Source organism: Rhinopithecus bieti, unplaced genomic scaffold, assembly GCF_001698545.2.
Source record: "Rhinopithecus bieti isolate Rb0 unplaced genomic scaffold, ASM169854v2 scaffold_3734, whole genome shotgun sequence".
NCBI lineage: Eukaryota > Metazoa > Chordata > Mammalia > Primates > Cercopithecidae > Rhinopithecus > Rhinopithecus bieti.
In genome coordinates, this window is record NW_016804423.1 from 3,132,548 (window position 1) to 3,149,743 (window position 17,196).

Consider the following 17,196-nt stretch of genomic DNA (forward strand, 5'->3'; position numbering starts at 1 on the left):
TCCTTTCTGCCACAGAGCCAAGCAACTCCATGTCACGTGGCCTCTAGCGAAGGAGGCACTGCGTGAGGCAACGGGGGAATGTGAGGGACTCGTGAGTGTGGCGAGGCCTCAGCGCCTGGCCGCCCTGGACACGGACGCTCTGCTGCCCGCCCAGCCTGAGGGAAGCAGCCATGGTGTAGGTGGGCATTGCATGGCTGTCAGAGGAAAGGGGCTGTCGTCTCCTTTCTCCAAGCTAGCAGCCTACAGCAATAAGGGTGAATGGAGCCTGGAGCTGCTGGGTAGGAAGCCTGAGAGCCTGGAGGAGATTTCAACCTAAGTTGGACTGCATGGTGTGTTGTACAAAGACAAACTTCCTTATACAATACATCCCTTTTGTGCTCACAGCACCTTCTCCCCAGTCCTGAACAGAAGGATGTGATGACAAGTGTGTTGATCAGAGTCTACCTGAAGGACAAGTAGAGCTAAGAAATGTGAAAAGCAGGGAAAAAAGAAATTCCCTCCTTACCTCCTTCCAGTGTTCAGCAGGAAGTGACAGCTCTAATACCCATAGGACTCCTCCCCTTGGAGCAAAGCCCCCTCCCTATAACTCCCTGCACCTCCCCTTGGGTACTCCCCCAACTCCCAACCCACCCTGGCTGTGTTCAGGTGGACTGCAAGTCTTCCTCACAGATAAAAGCAAACACCTGGAAGGTGGGTTTCAGCAGGCGCCGTTGGTGGCAGTATCCATGCAGCTTGCACAGCCTTGGCATCCCATCTTCCCAACCAAACCCTACACTACAAGGCAGCTATTGCACAGAAGCGCCTGAAATCGCTGTGCTCAGCACCGCTTGGGCTCTTCAGAAAGCCTCCCTGAACAGCGGTCACCAGCTTCTGTGGTGTTTTTATGTCTACTACCTCCTCTTTTCTCACGGAAGTCACAGGCAGACCAAAGGCTCGCATCCGTCTGGCAGGGTTACCTTTGGGGCCAGGGGGCCCTGGAAATCCAATTCCCTGCTGGCCCACAGCACCCTTCTCTCCTGGCAGGCCTGGCCTTCCTGGGGTTCCAGGAAAGCCTCGGTCTCCTGTGGTGAGAAAGACCAACGGTCAGCGTGAGAAAAACGTGAGGAAACTCTTGTGGTGTCCCGGTGAGCTGGAATTCCAACCGTACCTTGGGGACCTGGGAAGCCTGGGGACCCCGGCAGTCCTTCTGCTCCAGGGGGGCCTGGTAAAGGAACAACTTTTCCTGGTTCACCCTTTGGACCTAGAAAAAAAAAAAAAAAGCAAAGACAAAAGATGAAGGAATGGGGACCACGTGGAACAGAGCGAGGACACGCAGTGGGTGGGCTGCGTACCACATTCCACCCAGCACCACGAGTGCCCAGAGAGCAGAGCCTCTGTCTGTTCTCCACTTCTTCCCCTGATGCTTCTAGGATCTTTCACAGAGAGCTACGCTTCTCCCCAAAACGCATGTCCAAAATGACCAAGATGTTTGTTAGACATAAGAATCCCTTAAGAGTCCACCATTAAGAGTCACAAGAAGCTGAAAAATCTATCACAACAACATGTGAGATGACCTTGGGTGATTTCTTAGTGAGTCGGTCTCAAAAAGTCAAAATACTTTTGCTGTTCTCTCTCAATATACCAAAATCTAAGTTGCTTTGAGGTTGACCTAAATTACGTTCATTTGGTGGTAAATTATCCAAACAACATGATCTGTGGGTGATTACAAGTGATTCATCATCCGTAATGGTGCAGCTGGAGAGCTCTGCGCTCACTTGAGCAGCACAGGCAAAACCATCCTTCCTCCCAAGCCAGGAAGCACAGCCCCAGTCCCCTGGGCACTCATACCTAGGAGAGCCACTGGAGAGTCAGGGTTTTGCTGTTAAGAAAGGGCCAAAGGGTTCCCCTCCAAGAATGCATGCACCGAATCTTCGTATAACTTGTAAGGATTCAAGCTATGTGGGGCCTCCCCAGAACAGCCAGCACATTCTTTAGCTATAGACTATGGGAAACGCCAACTGACTGACCCTAGGAAATACCTGCTGTCGGTGACACACACCCCTGGGCGCCAGGCTTTTATGATCACCACACTTAAACACAGCTCTGGCAGATCAAAGACGTCTGTTTTCTGATCTCGAAGCTAATTGAGTCCGGATGGCCAAGGATCCCTACAGCTGTGGGCAGAGGATCAACAGCCCTGTCCCCCCTCCCCAGAAGCCTTCTTCCCCATCTGCTAGTGTATATTTGTGAGTACTCCAGCTGGTTTCTCTGATGGTAGTTTCAAGCCAAAAGAAAGGCTAATTCCCTTCGACAGCTCCGAAAATCTGCAGATGTCACAAGCACAAAGACGGCACTTGATTTGTTGATTGTGGAATCAAGAGGCCCAAGGGAAAGTGATCAGAAGTCCCTATGCCTGGTTCACCAAAGTCCTCCTCCATCAAACCCGGTATCACCCTACCTCTAACGGAATCATAAAAGAGACATTTCTGGGACCCTTCTAAACAAAGAACAGCCATCAATGGCATCAGAACTTGATGCTAAGGACTCACTGATTACACAGCAGGGAGAAGGGTAAGAGCAACAGTTATGTTAGCACACTACACCTGGGCTTCCATCAAATGCTGGCTGACATTTCCCATGCTGGAATGCTTAGGAACTGGACTGTGTGTGTGTTGTTTGTTTGTTTGCTTTTGAGACAGTGTCTTGCTCTGTCATCCAGGCTGGAGTGCAATGGTGCGATGCTGCAATGGTCGCTCACTGCAACCTCTGCCTCCTGGATTCTAGCAATTCTCCTGCCTCAGCCTCCCAAGTAGCTGCGACTACAGATGCCAGGGTTTCACCATGTTGGCCAGGCTGGTCTTGAACTCCTGATCTCAGGTGATCTGCCCACCTTGGCCTCCCAAAGTGCTAGGATTACAGGCGTGAGCCACCACGCCTGGCACCAGCTACTTTATAAATAACTATGTTTTTTAAGGTTTACTAGTTACATATTTTTAATCACTTTAAGTCCTTTCACTCACTTCTACAACTTTCTGAATGTTTCCTAGCAACGTGCATTTACTTCCCTCATCTACACACAAGGCATTCCTGGCCTCTCCTTGTCTCATTATGGGATTGTACTCTCATTATGGGAGCACGAGGAGTGCTAGGAGTGCTCCATGTCTACTGGGAATCGCAGTCAGCTAATAAACTATTAGCACCTGCTGTGTGCAAGGCCCAGCGCCACACCCACATCCCACTGGCCCTGAAAATAAGCAAGTCATGGGAGAGGAGAATGACGAGGGAGTCCACACTCATCCCTGCTACGGGTTCCCTGGAAACCCTCTGAACAGGCTGTGCCAGAGGGCAGGGACCACATCTGTGGTTTTGACCACGTCTTGTCAATGCTCAGCATAGAGCTTCATGTGTGATCCACTGAGAAAACAGCAGACAACTAAAACCACCATGGAATGAAATCGCCACTGTGCTGCGGGGCCTCTGTAATCTGTTCACAGGCGTCTGCCTACTGTGAAGAGGTGGAGATCACACCACTCGGGCTACACAGAAGCCAAAATGGGCTGCTCATCGGGAAAAGTCAAATGGGTAAGGAGAGGAAAATGACTTGACCTCGGTGTGACTTCTACGTAAAGGCTGATTTTAGCTGGTGCGCGCTGTATACTTACTTAGGAGGACTGTAAACCCAAGTTCTTTTTAGGGAGAACCTGCATATTGCCTGGCCCATCACATACATGAGGAAAGGAAGGCTCAAAAGGCTAAAGGCTTGCCCAGGTCCCGCCCCAACTCCTGGAAGAATCAAAGCCAAGCGTGCGCCCCAGCCTATGCGAGCCCCGGGACCCTGTGGGCACCCGAGGTGCCTGCGCCAGCCTCCGTTTACAACTTCATGCTGCACCAGGAGTTTCTCAGGCCTCACCTGGCAGGCCTGGGGACCCAGGGCCTCCAGGAAAGCCTGCTTGTCCTTTGTCACCAATGGGACCAGTAGGACCATATCCTGGAGGCCCAGGGGGGCCGGTGTCACCACGACTGCCTGGGAATCCAACTCCTCCAGGGGGGCCACGCTCTCCTTTCAATCCTACAGAACCCTGATGTGAGAAGAGGAAAAAGACACTGTTATCAGAGACAAACCAACACCCTGTCCTTATCACATTCTTCTGACATCTGTGGTCAATAAGTACTAGAGTTAACTAGTTCACACTATTTATTTACTTCATCTACCCTCCCAGGAAGGCCACCTTGTAGTTAATAAGTGAAACCAGCATTCTTCTCCCTTAGATGAGCATTATCCCTCCTTCATCTACTTAGGGAGATACTTTAGAGAACGAGATGTTGATACCTGGAATATTTTGAAAACAATGACATGAATACTATTAACTTCAGATTTCACCTCCCATCCAAAGCAAAAAGATACGCAAACACATCAGTTCTCCCAAATGCATCAGAAGACACTGATCTGTTATCATCTAATTATTTGTCAATAATAACTGGCAATGCCTAGGTTTATAGACTTAAGTTGTTCCATGAACCATGAAACAAGTTCATCTGTGCCATCATCAAGGAGATAGAAATACATAGATATGATTCAAATTACTCATTTCTTGATTCTTTGCAGATCCACATTGTAAAATGCACATTCAAAGTCTGGAGATAAACATACCGGCGAGCCCTTGGGGCCAGGAAGACCCGGACGGCCATCTCTTCCAGGAGAACCCGCCCTCCCTGGTATGCCGGGCTGTCCTGGAAAGCCTGGGTCTCCTTTGTCACCTTTGAGCCGCAGGTCGAAATAAATCTCACCAGGCTCCCCCTTGGCTCCTGGCTGGCCTATCAGCCCTGGTGTACCTTGAGGCCCCTGTAAGAACAAAGCCTTGTGATCCACAGAAGACCCATCCACGAAGCACACCAGTGTGACTGTAACACAGGCAACCACAGAATCAAGAAGTCGCCTTCTTGAAAATGGTCATGCATTCACACCTCATCGTTCCTTTTCCAGATGCAAGCCAGGAGCTCTGTCGCAAAGCCCTGGTCTGCCGCACTTCTTGTGTTTTTAAGAAAAACACTTATCTTAATGAGGTATTTCAAACAGAGACCTGGATGGGGCCGAGGGAGTTACAGTGTGGCTTGGGGCACCCAGCTCTCCTCAGGGAGCTTTCTTTCCCTAACAACTGCTTAACATTCACAGGAACATGCAGCACCTGTCAGGAGGTGCTGACTGATGTGTGGTTCATTGTGCAGCTTCAGTCATGGACACACTCAAAGCACAATCGCTGTCCTCAGCTCTGCCTCAGTCCCACCGGCATGCAGAGGCATTTTCTCCAGCTTCTGGGCCCAGTGAGCCACCCGTCAGCACCTCCTGGCCAGTGCTGAATACTTCTGTGAATACTGAACAAGTTTCCTTTTATGCTCATGCCCAGAATTCTAGAAGAGATAGGGACTTCCAGGGCACCAGTGAGAGAGGAAACTCGGAGTGGGCGCTGGGCCAGTTCGATGATCAGTTATGTCGAGTCAGCAGAGTCAAACTAACCTTCCCAAGAGACTCACACTAGAACATTGCTCTGTTCCTGGAAAGTTACATCTGCAAAGAACACCCATACCCACCAATGGTTTCTCCTCCAGCATCCTGAGACTTGGATTTCACACACACACACATACAAAAACAGAAAAGGTTTCCAATAATTGTCCCATTTACTTATTCACTTAGGCCTGAGAAAGGCATCTTCAAACTCCCTGTTGACTTGGCAGAATTTTAACTCTGGCACAATTCACTTAATGTGAATTCCTTTTCATAAACTTCCTTAGATATATATGAATCACTCACATGCATATGCTTCTGTGTGTGCATATACTATGTGCTTCTCAAAGGAGGGAGTTGGTCGACCAAGAACAGACCAACATTTGCCCAATCTTTAGAATGAACATACGGCGAGCACTGCTTACCAGCCTGCTAGGCATTACGACCCCTTCTATAGCATCTCTGACCCTTATTGCAGCTCTGCAAGGAAAGCATGGAAACCAGGACGTAGCAGAGAAGAAGCTGATACTCAAAGAAGTGAGGTGATAGATCCAAGACTACCCAGCCAGGAAGTGCTGGAACTGGGATCCACATTTATGCATATCCAGCTGCAAAACTTGTATCTTACGCCTGTGCCCCTGGAGTGCTAAGGAGTGTTAGGTATGGGTTAGTAAAATCTGCCCATTACACAGCGGGAGAGGTGAGGCTCAAAGGACTTCTGTGTCCTGCTCAAAGTCTAACCAACTGCAAATATGGGACTAACCTAAATGAGGCTGACTTGCTTTCCTGCCTGAATTGCTTCCTAAGAGCTAAAACATTACAGGCTAAGGAACGGGAGAAGCTGCTCTTCCTCCTGTTTCCATCTTCCATGCCAACCACGATGCACTGACTCCTGGCCCAATCCTGTCAAGCAGGCTTCCAAAAGTACAGAGAGAGTATGCGGCAACTCTCTGTGCTGTTCAATATGACTTGGAAAGTTAAATTAAATAACACAAAAAATGCAGTTCCTCCATCCCAGTGACTGCATTTGTTTTCGTTTTTTGTTTGTTTTGTTTTGCTTCGTTGAGATGGATTTTTGCTCTTGTTGCCCAGGCTGGAGTGCAATGGTGCCATCTTGGCTCACCGCAACTTCCGCCTCTCAGGTTCAAGAGATTCTCCTGCCTCAGCCTTCCGAGCTGGGATTACAGGCATGCATCACCACACCCGGCTAATTTTGTATTTTTAGTAGAGACAGGATTTCTCTATGTTGGTCAGGCTGGTCTCGAACTCCCGACCTCAGGTGATCCGCCCGCCTCGGCCTCCCAAAGTGCTGAGATTACAGGCGTGAGCCACCGTACCTAGCAGTGACTGCATTTCAAAGACTCAACAGCCACCACTGGCCAGCAGCTGCCAGATCAGATGGTGCTGACACAGCACACTCCTGTCATGGCAGAAGCTTCTCATGGACGGCTACTGGTGGTCTGAGCCAGCCCCGTGCTCTAATGCCCCTTATGACCTGGGACACTTTACTTGGATCTACTCAGGAAAGGTGGAACACACCCAGTCTATTTGCTCTGTGTCCCAGGAAAGGCAACAAATTATTTCTATGAGCCACCTGCCAGAAATTGTAGCAGAGAGTCATGGAAAATTTGTTATTTACTTGAAAGGTGTTGTGGGATTTCTAAACTGTTTCTCTGAGTTAATATTAGCTCCAATGCATCTTTCAATCCCAGCTAAAATTAGCCTCCTCTATGCAGCCTTTCTTGTGGGCGCGGGCTGCCTTCTGGTCTATTGTATGGTCCTCATTCTGTAAATCACTTTGCTTCATTAGGACAGTCTATTTGCAGAGCTGTCTCTCCACTAGTATTTTAGGGCTCTGAAGGTAGGACCAAGGTTTCCTGTCTTTGTATCCTTGGCATCCAGAAGAAAAGAGATACTGGAGGAAGTATACACTGAACTGGCAATATTCATCAATTAAAAAATACCAGTGCAAGAAATTATAACCAATATACATTTTTCTCAACCTGGAAACATCATAATATTATTTTATAGTGATTATTCACAGCCTAAAAATATAAAGCTCCCCAATACTGTGATCTTAGGGGAGAAAATATAATTTTTTATTTTAACAATGATGACCTTGCCTGCCATCATTCTATTTATGGGAGAAATCTGGGTTTTTAAAACAGTGACATTGGTGACCCTAGGACATCTCATGTGGTTTCTTTGCTACAGAACTTCTTGATTCTAAGTAGTTCAAAGGTCTTTTGATCCATCTCCTTGAAAATAAATGCTGAGGAATCAAATATTGCCTGGAAAATTTAGCACTGGCTGCATTAATTGGAGAAAATCTGACACCTATGCTGTCTGCCTCTAAAAAGTGGTGCCACTGTGGGAAAAGGCAGGGAGTGTTAGTTTCGATTCATCCTCTCAGGGACCAGGAACCATGAAACCTGCTCAGATCAACCTGGGCATCATCAACCCGCTCAGGGAGTTGGCCTTTCATGATCCATTATTCTTTCCCAAAAATCAAACACTTGCCTTTCAAAAGGAAATGTCACAGAAATGCTATCTAAGTCAAACGAAAGCTCAGAGTATTTCACCACTTTTAAATTTTAATCTACTCTCGTGTGTGCTGGTTTGTGGATATCTCTTTTAGCTTCTAGCCAAATTCAAAATAAGAGAACCACATTTCTGAGCCAGTTAAATCACAGAGCTTCAAATACATCTTTCAATAAAATGAAAATTACTAACTTCTCAATTGAATTATTTACCCATAAATCTATTTTTAGAGACTTTTTCCATCTACGGAAAGAAAGGAGCTCCTGATGAAGGCATAAGGAGTAGAATTTGGGTTGTATGTTTCCTTTCTTTTCTTCTATATTATGATCCTCCTCAATATTCCTTCTTTCTCACCTCTTTCCTCTTTCTCCATCTTTATTAGGCTTGTCTGGACTGCGTTTCAGCCAGAGTGGAGGCAGGAAGTCTACCAGGAAAACCCAGTAGATGAGGCAGTGGATAGAGGTTAAAAACGTCCTTTCTGCTTCCTTCAAAGTTCTTTGGTCTTTGATCCCCACTACAGTCAGGGCTACCCAGTTATTTGAACTTCTAATTTATTTAGATATATTTTAAACAATTGCAACTTCTAACTCAGCTCCCCAGGCACCAGGGAAGTTCTGCAGAGCAAAAGCACAAGATCTAACTTCAAAAGCAGAAAACGATTGCTGAATTCCAGCTGGGTCATTGCCATTTCAACTGGCTTTTGCCCTGGTTTTCTTTTGTAGAAGCTTCCAGCAATATCTTTAAAAATTAAAAAGTTTGAAGAGCTACATCAGAAATGAGTAATTCTGAAATCTGACTTTCAGTATCTTACAAAAAGAAAAAAAGGAATGAAAGGAATTGTGGAAACCAGTTCATGCTTGCAAAGCTCAGAAGGACAAAGAAAGTGCGAGAGGAACAGCGCCTTGAGATTTAAAAGCTTCAGAAACAGAAGTGATTATATGCAAGAAAATAATGTCCTTCAAAATTCAAGATTATTATGATGCTCTTCTATTTAATGGATTCTTTTAAAACAAACTAGAAAAGCGAAGAAGCTGGTCTTTTGTCCCATTGAAAGGTTTCGTGTCAATGTGATCCAGATATTTCATGTATGGATTTGAAAAAGCAACTACACAATAGATGTTGTAACAGAAACTGTCAACGGTAAGGAGAAGAATAAAAACCCATTTCAAATCCCCAGAGGGAAACAGATCTGCCCTCCTTGATCTTTCCATAGAAACTACTGATGCTGAACCTACTGACTAAGAAGCTTTTAGATGATCTGATGTGATGTTACCAGCCCCGGTAACATAGAAAGACAGCACTTCGGCTCTGCACTGTGGCTACGCGGGGGTGGCTCCTGTGGCACCATTTGTTTCAGGACATCCCAGAGACCCTGCGGGAAGGACGCACTCCCATTCAGCCACCCCTGAACACAGGTCGGCAGTAGCCAAAGAAACACTGACCAGGTGAGAAGAAAGGCGGCTGCGGTTTGGGTGCTGTAGGTGACAGTCTTACTCATCCCCCTGAGACAAATGCCACATGGAGTCCCTCCAGAGCGCTCGACACAGCAACACTTGCCAGCTCCCACACCACTTACCAGCTCCCACACCAGGCAGAAGCTATGCTTGCAAATGCAAAATGACACAACTCTGCTGATGTGCTTGGTGGTAACTTCTGATATGTACATGAACTCAGACAGGTTTACTTACAGGCACTCCTGCAACACCATCTCTGCCAGGCAAACCTCTGTCGCCCTTGGCCCCTGGCTGTCCTGGGAAACCTTTCATTAGAGACAGGGAAAAAGACAGCAACACAGCATCCATGAGACACTTCTTAAAACCTTTTCTTAAGACTCAGCATAAAAATCTGTGTAGGAAGTGGATGATTACTTGGATAATCCAAAGACAGTAATAACTAAAATGCCCAAGATGGACTTAGAAAGGGAACATGTGGCCCAACGCACATGTACACCCCTCCTCTGCTCTCCTGCTCTTTAAGTGGTGCCCACCCAGGGACCACTTAAAGGAAAACGTAAATTCCGTTCACTGCTTGTGAGATAACAGAATGTGTGGCATGGAGGGAACGATCATGCTGCTGCCTTTTATTAGGAAATCTTTATGAGGCCATCTTGATCATTCCCAGCAAGGGGAACAAAGCCTAGAAGTGGGGCCCAGCATTCTTCTGATTATGCTCTAGGACTGGCTGCAGAAAATCGGGCCTTTCATGGAGGGAAATCCCTTTCACAGGAAAGACGCCAACACACCAAAGCAAACTCTGACCTGGTCCTTTTCACATGTGGGTCTTACCTATTTCTCCTGGGGGTCCCTGTGGCCCGGGAGGCCCCCGATATCCAGTTGTATCACAGATGAGGCAACTCTCTCCTTTTGACCTGAAAAGAACACACAAAGGTGCTTACATGTAACATGTGACCAGAAGTCTCTGCAGTGCACTGAGAGAACAGAAAAAGGCAAGGATGTCACTAACATATTACATTCAAACTTAGGTTTGCTCAGTGACCGAACAGCTCCTCCAGATGGCTCTCTGCTAATGGGTGGAAACTGCAGTCAGATGCGCGTCTCTGTCTGTCAGTGAACGGGCCCACTGCCCCCAGCAGGCGTCACGTGTAACCACAGATGCACTGCTTAAAGACCCAAGTCCTTTTCCCAGGGAGAAGACAGGGGCTGCCTCAGTAAAAAGTGATCCAGAAATTCAACTGTGCCTATCGGCCTGAAAAGACTTGACTTTTGTAATTTTGTCTGTAATGTGGAAACTACGTATCCCCTTTCTCTTTGATTGAGGCCTTAGTCCCCTTTCTCTTTGGTTGAGTGCTTAGTCCAGTTCGTGGACTTCACTGGTTGGTGGACTTGGGAATAAGAAGCCACAAAAGCAGGAACACATGTGTGATCCAGGACAGAAGAGGAGAGAGACTGCAGCCCCGAAAGAGGGGAGGAGATGCTTGTCTCTGGAAATTCTAACATCTTAAGTCTTGATTTTCAAACCAAGCTCAGAGATCTTACAGTGTCTTAGATAGTCATGTGTCTTAAATATTAAAATGTCTGGTTTCTAGGCACAAATCAGGCATAATACAGAGCAAAAAGTGCTCATAGAGAAGTCCATGCCAGGGACCTTGCGGTGGTGTGGCCATATTCTTCCCATCCCTGCCCTGGCTGGCAGCCCCACGTGGGCACTGCTACTGACCACTCCGCCCTGGGATGCCCCTCAGTCAGAAGTAGAATAAGGCCAGTGCAGGTAGGCCATGCCCCTGAAGTGTGGGAGCAGGCACACAGTTTCATTTCGAGCTCTTTTAGGAGGCAGACCAGGAGCCCATCAGTGGAAGGGGCATAGGGCAACACAGCTGAGAACCCAGCTAAGTTCTGGGCACCAGGGCATTCGTGGGTGTGTCTGTTCGCAAGGCTTCAGGTGAGTGGGGAGACGAGGTGCATTCCTAGCAGACCATGGAGTCGAAAGAGGAATGCGAAGACCCGAGAAGAAAGATGCTTCTCCTAGGATCTGGGGAATAGACAGCTAAGATTGAAGTGTGAAGAACCTCTGGACGTTGGATCTGCCATAAAATGGAACAGCCCAAGTCACAAAGTACTGAGCGCCTGGTAACTAGAGTGGAGACCCTCATTAAAACCCAAACTGCACACTGACTTAGATCAGTGGGACCCCTGTGAGGACGCCCAAGATCACTTCCATTTCAGGTCCTGCAGCGTACGTGGCTGTCAGAATTCTAAGACACTGGCTGAAACTTCTCCACACATCGTTTCTGTTTTACACGTTTGAAGACTAAAACGTGTTTACAATCCACAGGCAGAGATGGTACACAGTGGGGCTGATTTGGGGGACAGCCTATTTGTCCTACTCTGAGGTTACTAACAGGCATACAAATACCAGAATATCCATTGCTTATTCCCCTCTAAGACAGGACTGTTGATGCAGTGATAATCCACCTCTGTGTCCAGGATGGCTGAAGAGATTAAATAAGTGTCCTGTGCGGGTGGTAAGGCAAACACTTGGAAAGATTAAAGATGGAACTGAGAGGCCAGAGTGACGCTGGTTAATGCATCAATGGCAGATTTGCTCACAATGACGATGCAAACACCACTGGAAGAATTGGTGAGCATTCCATGTGCAGATTTTTGACTTGGCCTGAAAGAGGGAAGAGCATTCTTTGATAACAGAAGTCTCTTCTCAAACACTGAATGGAAAGATTGCAGAACAAATCAGTCTGAGTTTTATCTGCTGACCATGCCCACCGTAGCAAGACTGACTCCATGGTCCTTAGAAAGGAGAAAGGGCAAAACTCTGACCTTCAGGGCTGTCTCCACCTTTCCCTCCCAGATCATCAACTAAGTTCCAGAAGATGCTGATTCTAGGAATAGATTTTGAAGGGGGTTCCAAATAAAAGGAACCTACGCCCTGACTCTGCCCACCCTCACTTGCCTCCAAAGCCAGTAAGTATGTGGGAAAAAATCATATGCACAGACACAACCACCATTTTTTAAAAAATCAAAGTATCTTACCTTTCTCTCCAATTTCGCCTATCAATCCTGGCTGCCCTGGAATTCCAGGAGGACCTTGGTCACCTGGAGGTCCGGGCTGACATTCCACAATTCCATCTGAAATTGAGTTTTCAGAGTTATAGAGGATCATAGCTAGGTGTTTTTACCCTCTCCTAACTCAACCTATAAAACTCAAATATAAAACCAAAATATTTTAGGCTGATAAGTGTTAGAAATTCAGCTTTAGTTTGTTTCAAAATAATCTTAAGCTATCAACCACTTGCAAAACCTAATCAGCACACACCACACACTCACCATCCCACGCCATCACTGCCAACACTGCTATTTCACAAATTCTGAAGTATCTGTAGGTGCATCAGCCCTATCCTGTGTACTATTTCATTTCATCTTGCGAAGAGCCGACCATCGCTCTTATTTTACAGATGAAGAAACTGAGGCTCAAGAAACTTAAGTGATTTGTCCAGGGTCATGCATCTGTTAGGTCAAACCTGAGACTAGAACATTTTTATTCCTTTTTCCCCTCCTATAACCCAATTTACAGCAAAACTAATCATTATTTTAGAGCGGCAGACTGCCCGTGAGGAAATGCCTCAAATTGTTCACATTCAATTCTGAGCATCATTTATGTAAAGAGGCATAAAAATAAATTGCAGTAATGCACACGCCATCTGTCCGAGGTTCGAGTAAACAATATCAGTATTGTTCATTGTTTTATGATTTGGATACACATTGAGATGGAGTTTATATTTCCTTCCCCAAGATCTTTGAACAAAAAAGACACCGTGAACAACTTGGTATCCAGCATCTCTGCCTAGGCATAACTCTAACATTCATGCACCAGTGCTGAAGGCCCTGCCCTCCCCCTTACAGAGTCTCCTCCTAATGACAAAGTCATGGTCAGGTCAGTCTCTGTCCAGCTGTCACCTGGACACCCCAAGTCTCCGACTATAGAAGGGCCCCAGCGTGTGGAGTGGGGCTGTGGGGCCCTCCCTCGGGCTTGGATGCATTAACCAAGGTCAACTTTCCAGCGTGCCCACCCCAGCTAGAACCGGAATGCCTAAAAGGAGCCCAGACCTTGTTTGATGACTTGGTTTAGAGCTCAGCAGAACAAGTCAGCTTCAGCTGTGTAGGAACCAAGGGGGAAGTGCTTTTGCTTTGCTTGTTGCTTATGTGCTTATGTGTCTTTCCCTGAGTTTCTCCTCACAAAGCACAGGAGGTAAGAAAGCCCGAGTGGGGTCACTATTGGTCCCCGACAGCCACGGTTAGGGACCTGCTCCTGGTGACTCTAGTCCTGCCTGGCTCCTCGTTGGTCCTTCGACCTTGGTGCAACTGGCACCATCTGTCTTAGACAAACTGGACTCCATGTTTATGTTTCCAAGAGCAGCCCCTGAATCACTTGACTGAAAGAACTCACATCTCTCAGCCCTGCCAGCCCAGGGTGTACTAATTCCTGGACTCTAGAAATGTATGCTCATGAATATTGAGAGACACGGAGCTGCTACATTCCTTTTCCAGAACATAACTCCCGCCTGCTTCAGCTCAACCAGAATCCCTTCATATCCCTGACTAAAAAAACAAACAAACAAACAAAAAAACAATGGTACATCCTCACCAAAGTCCATTTAAATTCATTTTATGCAGTGGTACCTACAGCCACAGATGGTTTAGAGCTGACTATACCCACTTGAGACAAGAACACAGTGGCGGAACTTAGATGCAGAAATGGCTGCATTGCGTGGTGTTCCCGAGGTAGCAATGGCTTTAAGATGTAGCCTCTTTAACATACATTATAAATCTTAATACAAATCTCATTTCTAAAGTATTACTTAATACTCTGTGATTGGGAATTACTTAATTTAGATGGACCAGAAAGGCCACCTAGAAAATGTGGAATAGTAAATATTACAATGTGTTCAGCCAACACATCTCATTCAATTAACAAGAGTGTGAAGTTCACATTTTTACATGAAATGTGTTTATATTTCGTCACTTGCAAAATTACAAATATCCAAAAGAATGTCCTTTGCCCAGATTTCCTCACCATTGGCTCCCTCACCCCCTTCATGTCTTTGTAAATCACTCTGCTTAAAACCACAACCCCCTGCCCCACCCTACCCCCGCCCAGAACTCTCTGTTGACTCTCCTGCTTATGTTTATCCCTGGACTTCTTATCATCTCTAGGATTCCTGAGAATTCCCTTGTCTTGGGCAACCCCTGTCTGCCCCATGGAATGCTTGCTCCAGGACAGCAGGATCTGTTGAGTCTTGTCACCACTGCTAGATCCCTGCCTGCTGCCTCCCAGGCACTCCCTTCCCCGCTGAATGAATCCGGAACCCAAAGCCCCTTGGTCAGGCTCACAACCTTCTCTCAGACACACAGAGAAAAGGAGACTCTGGATTGAGTGTCTCCAGGACTGCAATATTTTATCTTCATTTCCCATGTTTCACGCAATCACAAGAGCAGAGGAGAAAAGTTCCCCCAAGTCACTTGTGATCTGTTCTTTCTTCTACCCAAATTCGTGCAGATCACATTCCCCATCGAAGTGGCTGGAATCCATGGCTCCATCTAGCCCTGGCCCAACCCCCTACAGTGGCCTCATCCATGAGAACTCCCTTTCATAAAGATGTGCTTGAATTCTAGCAAATAAATCTTGCTGGGACTTGAAGCCTGTGAGTCCTTTCTCAATCAACCCCACAGAGGAGTCGTGTTTCAGGGGCCCCACAGAGCACACGCTGGTTTTGAACAGGTTCCAAAGGCTGGCTCTGGGTGTCTGAACATACTCCCATTGCACAGGTTGGCTTAAATCCTCGGAGATCTTTGAGTTTGCTTTGGTATTGTGTTGGGACCACAGGGCCACCTTAATTGAGTTCCATGTTACACGTTCAGCTTTTCTGGAATAAAATCTGGCTTTTCTGGACTTTACTAATGTAATCTTTACCCGTGTCATCCTGTCTTCCTTGCTTTTGGTGTGTTTGTGTGTGTGTGTGTGTGTGTGTGTGTGTGTCCCAGTATTCACTTGTATCTCTAGATGAAGAATGCATTCTGTTTTCAATAAAAATACGTAACTCAACAGGTTTGCTTTTTAATTTTCGATGCCAGGAGTCTCAGAGCTGGTTAACGTGTTCTTTATTCCTTTAAACCAGCTTTATTTTTTAATTTTAACTATTGCTTTTTGTAGAATATTCCCTTAGAGGAACATGAATGATTAGAAGAATCCACGCCTTTCTATTACACTCTGGCTGTGGGAGACTGTCACAGCCCCCAGCCGGGGTCTGCCCGGCACCCTGGCATCTGCTTGGACACCACATTAAACCATCTCTGAGGGAACTCACTTGTGTAGCCAGGCTGCCCAGGGGGCCCGGGGGAACCAGGAGGACCCGGGAGCCCGTCTCTTCCACTTGGTCCTGGCAGAGATGCACCCGGAAATCCTCGGTCACCTTTTTCTCCTCTTTCACCAGGGAAGCCAGGGGCACCAGCCTGCCCAGGTACAGGGAGGCCTGCAACCACACAGAAGCTCACGTCAACAACCTCAAGGCCGCTTAGCATCTACAGCACAAACTCATTCTCCTAACTCTGTTCAAGTTAAAAATCCAACCAGATCATCACTGAAGAGGGAACTGCTTTAGACATGTAAAACCATATTCAGCTGGCAGGCATCTGGCCATTTCATGCTGACAGTCAAATGTTTCCTACAAATTAACTTCAAGGAACAGGGACTCATTATGTAGACATTGAAATCTGTGAATTTCCCTCAGTGCAAATAGTACTCCCAACGTATAAAAACAGGCTGTAGAGGGTGCGCTGCATTTCTACTTGGCGAATGAGGGCATAGAAATGTCCTTCAACAAAGCTAAAGTGGACCTGAAGCAAAGGGATGGTCACTGGGTTGGTAATCTAGAGGCAAGAGCAGAAAATTAAAACTAAGGACACAGAAGATGGTTCTGTAAAAGGGTTTGAAGTCAAAGTAGCCATTAGGTGTGAACGTATCAGGTCAGGTTCAGCCACTGTAACTCCGTAGGGGATAAGACCACGTGCCCCTGGGAGAGCTGAGGCTGACAGCGTGGTGCTGCAGGAGGCTGCACGGAGAAAGCTCTGCTGCTCCCGCAAGGGACACGCCAGCTTCCGCTCCCAGCATCAGGCTGTGATGAGGAGTGTGAGGAAAAGGACAGTCGAGGCAAACGGGGCGCAAGAAGACTTGGCGTGAGTGAAGAACAGCATGGAGAGGAGAGGGAAGAGGGCTGACCGAAGGGGTGCAGAGTCTGAGACATCCAGCCTGCCACTGGGGAGAAAAGCCACAGGCACAACGCGCCCAAAGCAGCCAAGGGCCCTGATGGGCGGCCCTGTGGGCTTCCGCCAAATACTGTGTGCGCCAAATACTGTGTGCGCCAAATACTGTGTGCGCCAAATACTGTGTGCGCCAAATACTGTGCGCCCTTCCTGAGTGGTGAAGGAGGAGGGTGGCATGTCTGGTGGAGAGGAGAATGAAGGAACTACCTGGGCATGAGGCCAACTCAGACCCTCAGAGTGAGGAAGACAGTCAGGGAGCTGGGGGTGGGTGGAGGCAACGGCCAAGGCCACAGGTGAGCCCAGGGCAGGGCTGCACAGAGAGGAGCACAGCGACTTTGGAAGGGGGACATGGGTAACTCCTCCAGCCAGAGCAACTTCAAT

At 47.3% G+C, this 17,196-nt stretch overlaps 1 protein-coding gene across 1 annotated transcript in view; it reads right to left on the reverse strand.

Moving 5' to 3' along the window:
- The window catches only part of COL4A1 (collagen type IV alpha 1 chain), a 157,318-nt gene that overhangs the window by 33,091 nt on the left and 107,031 nt on the right, over positions 1–17,196 (reverse strand). Inside the window, 8 exon segments of the mRNA XM_017868194.1 lie at positions 957–1,061; positions 1,148–1,240; positions 3,890–4,058; positions 4,631–4,822; positions 9,712–9,782; positions 10,309–10,391; positions 12,501–12,624; positions 15,861–16,025. Of these exon segments, the coding sequence (XP_017723683.1) occupies positions 957–1,061; positions 1,148–1,240; positions 3,890–4,058; positions 4,631–4,822; positions 9,712–9,782; positions 10,309–10,391; positions 12,501–12,624; positions 15,861–16,025 (1,002 nt within the window).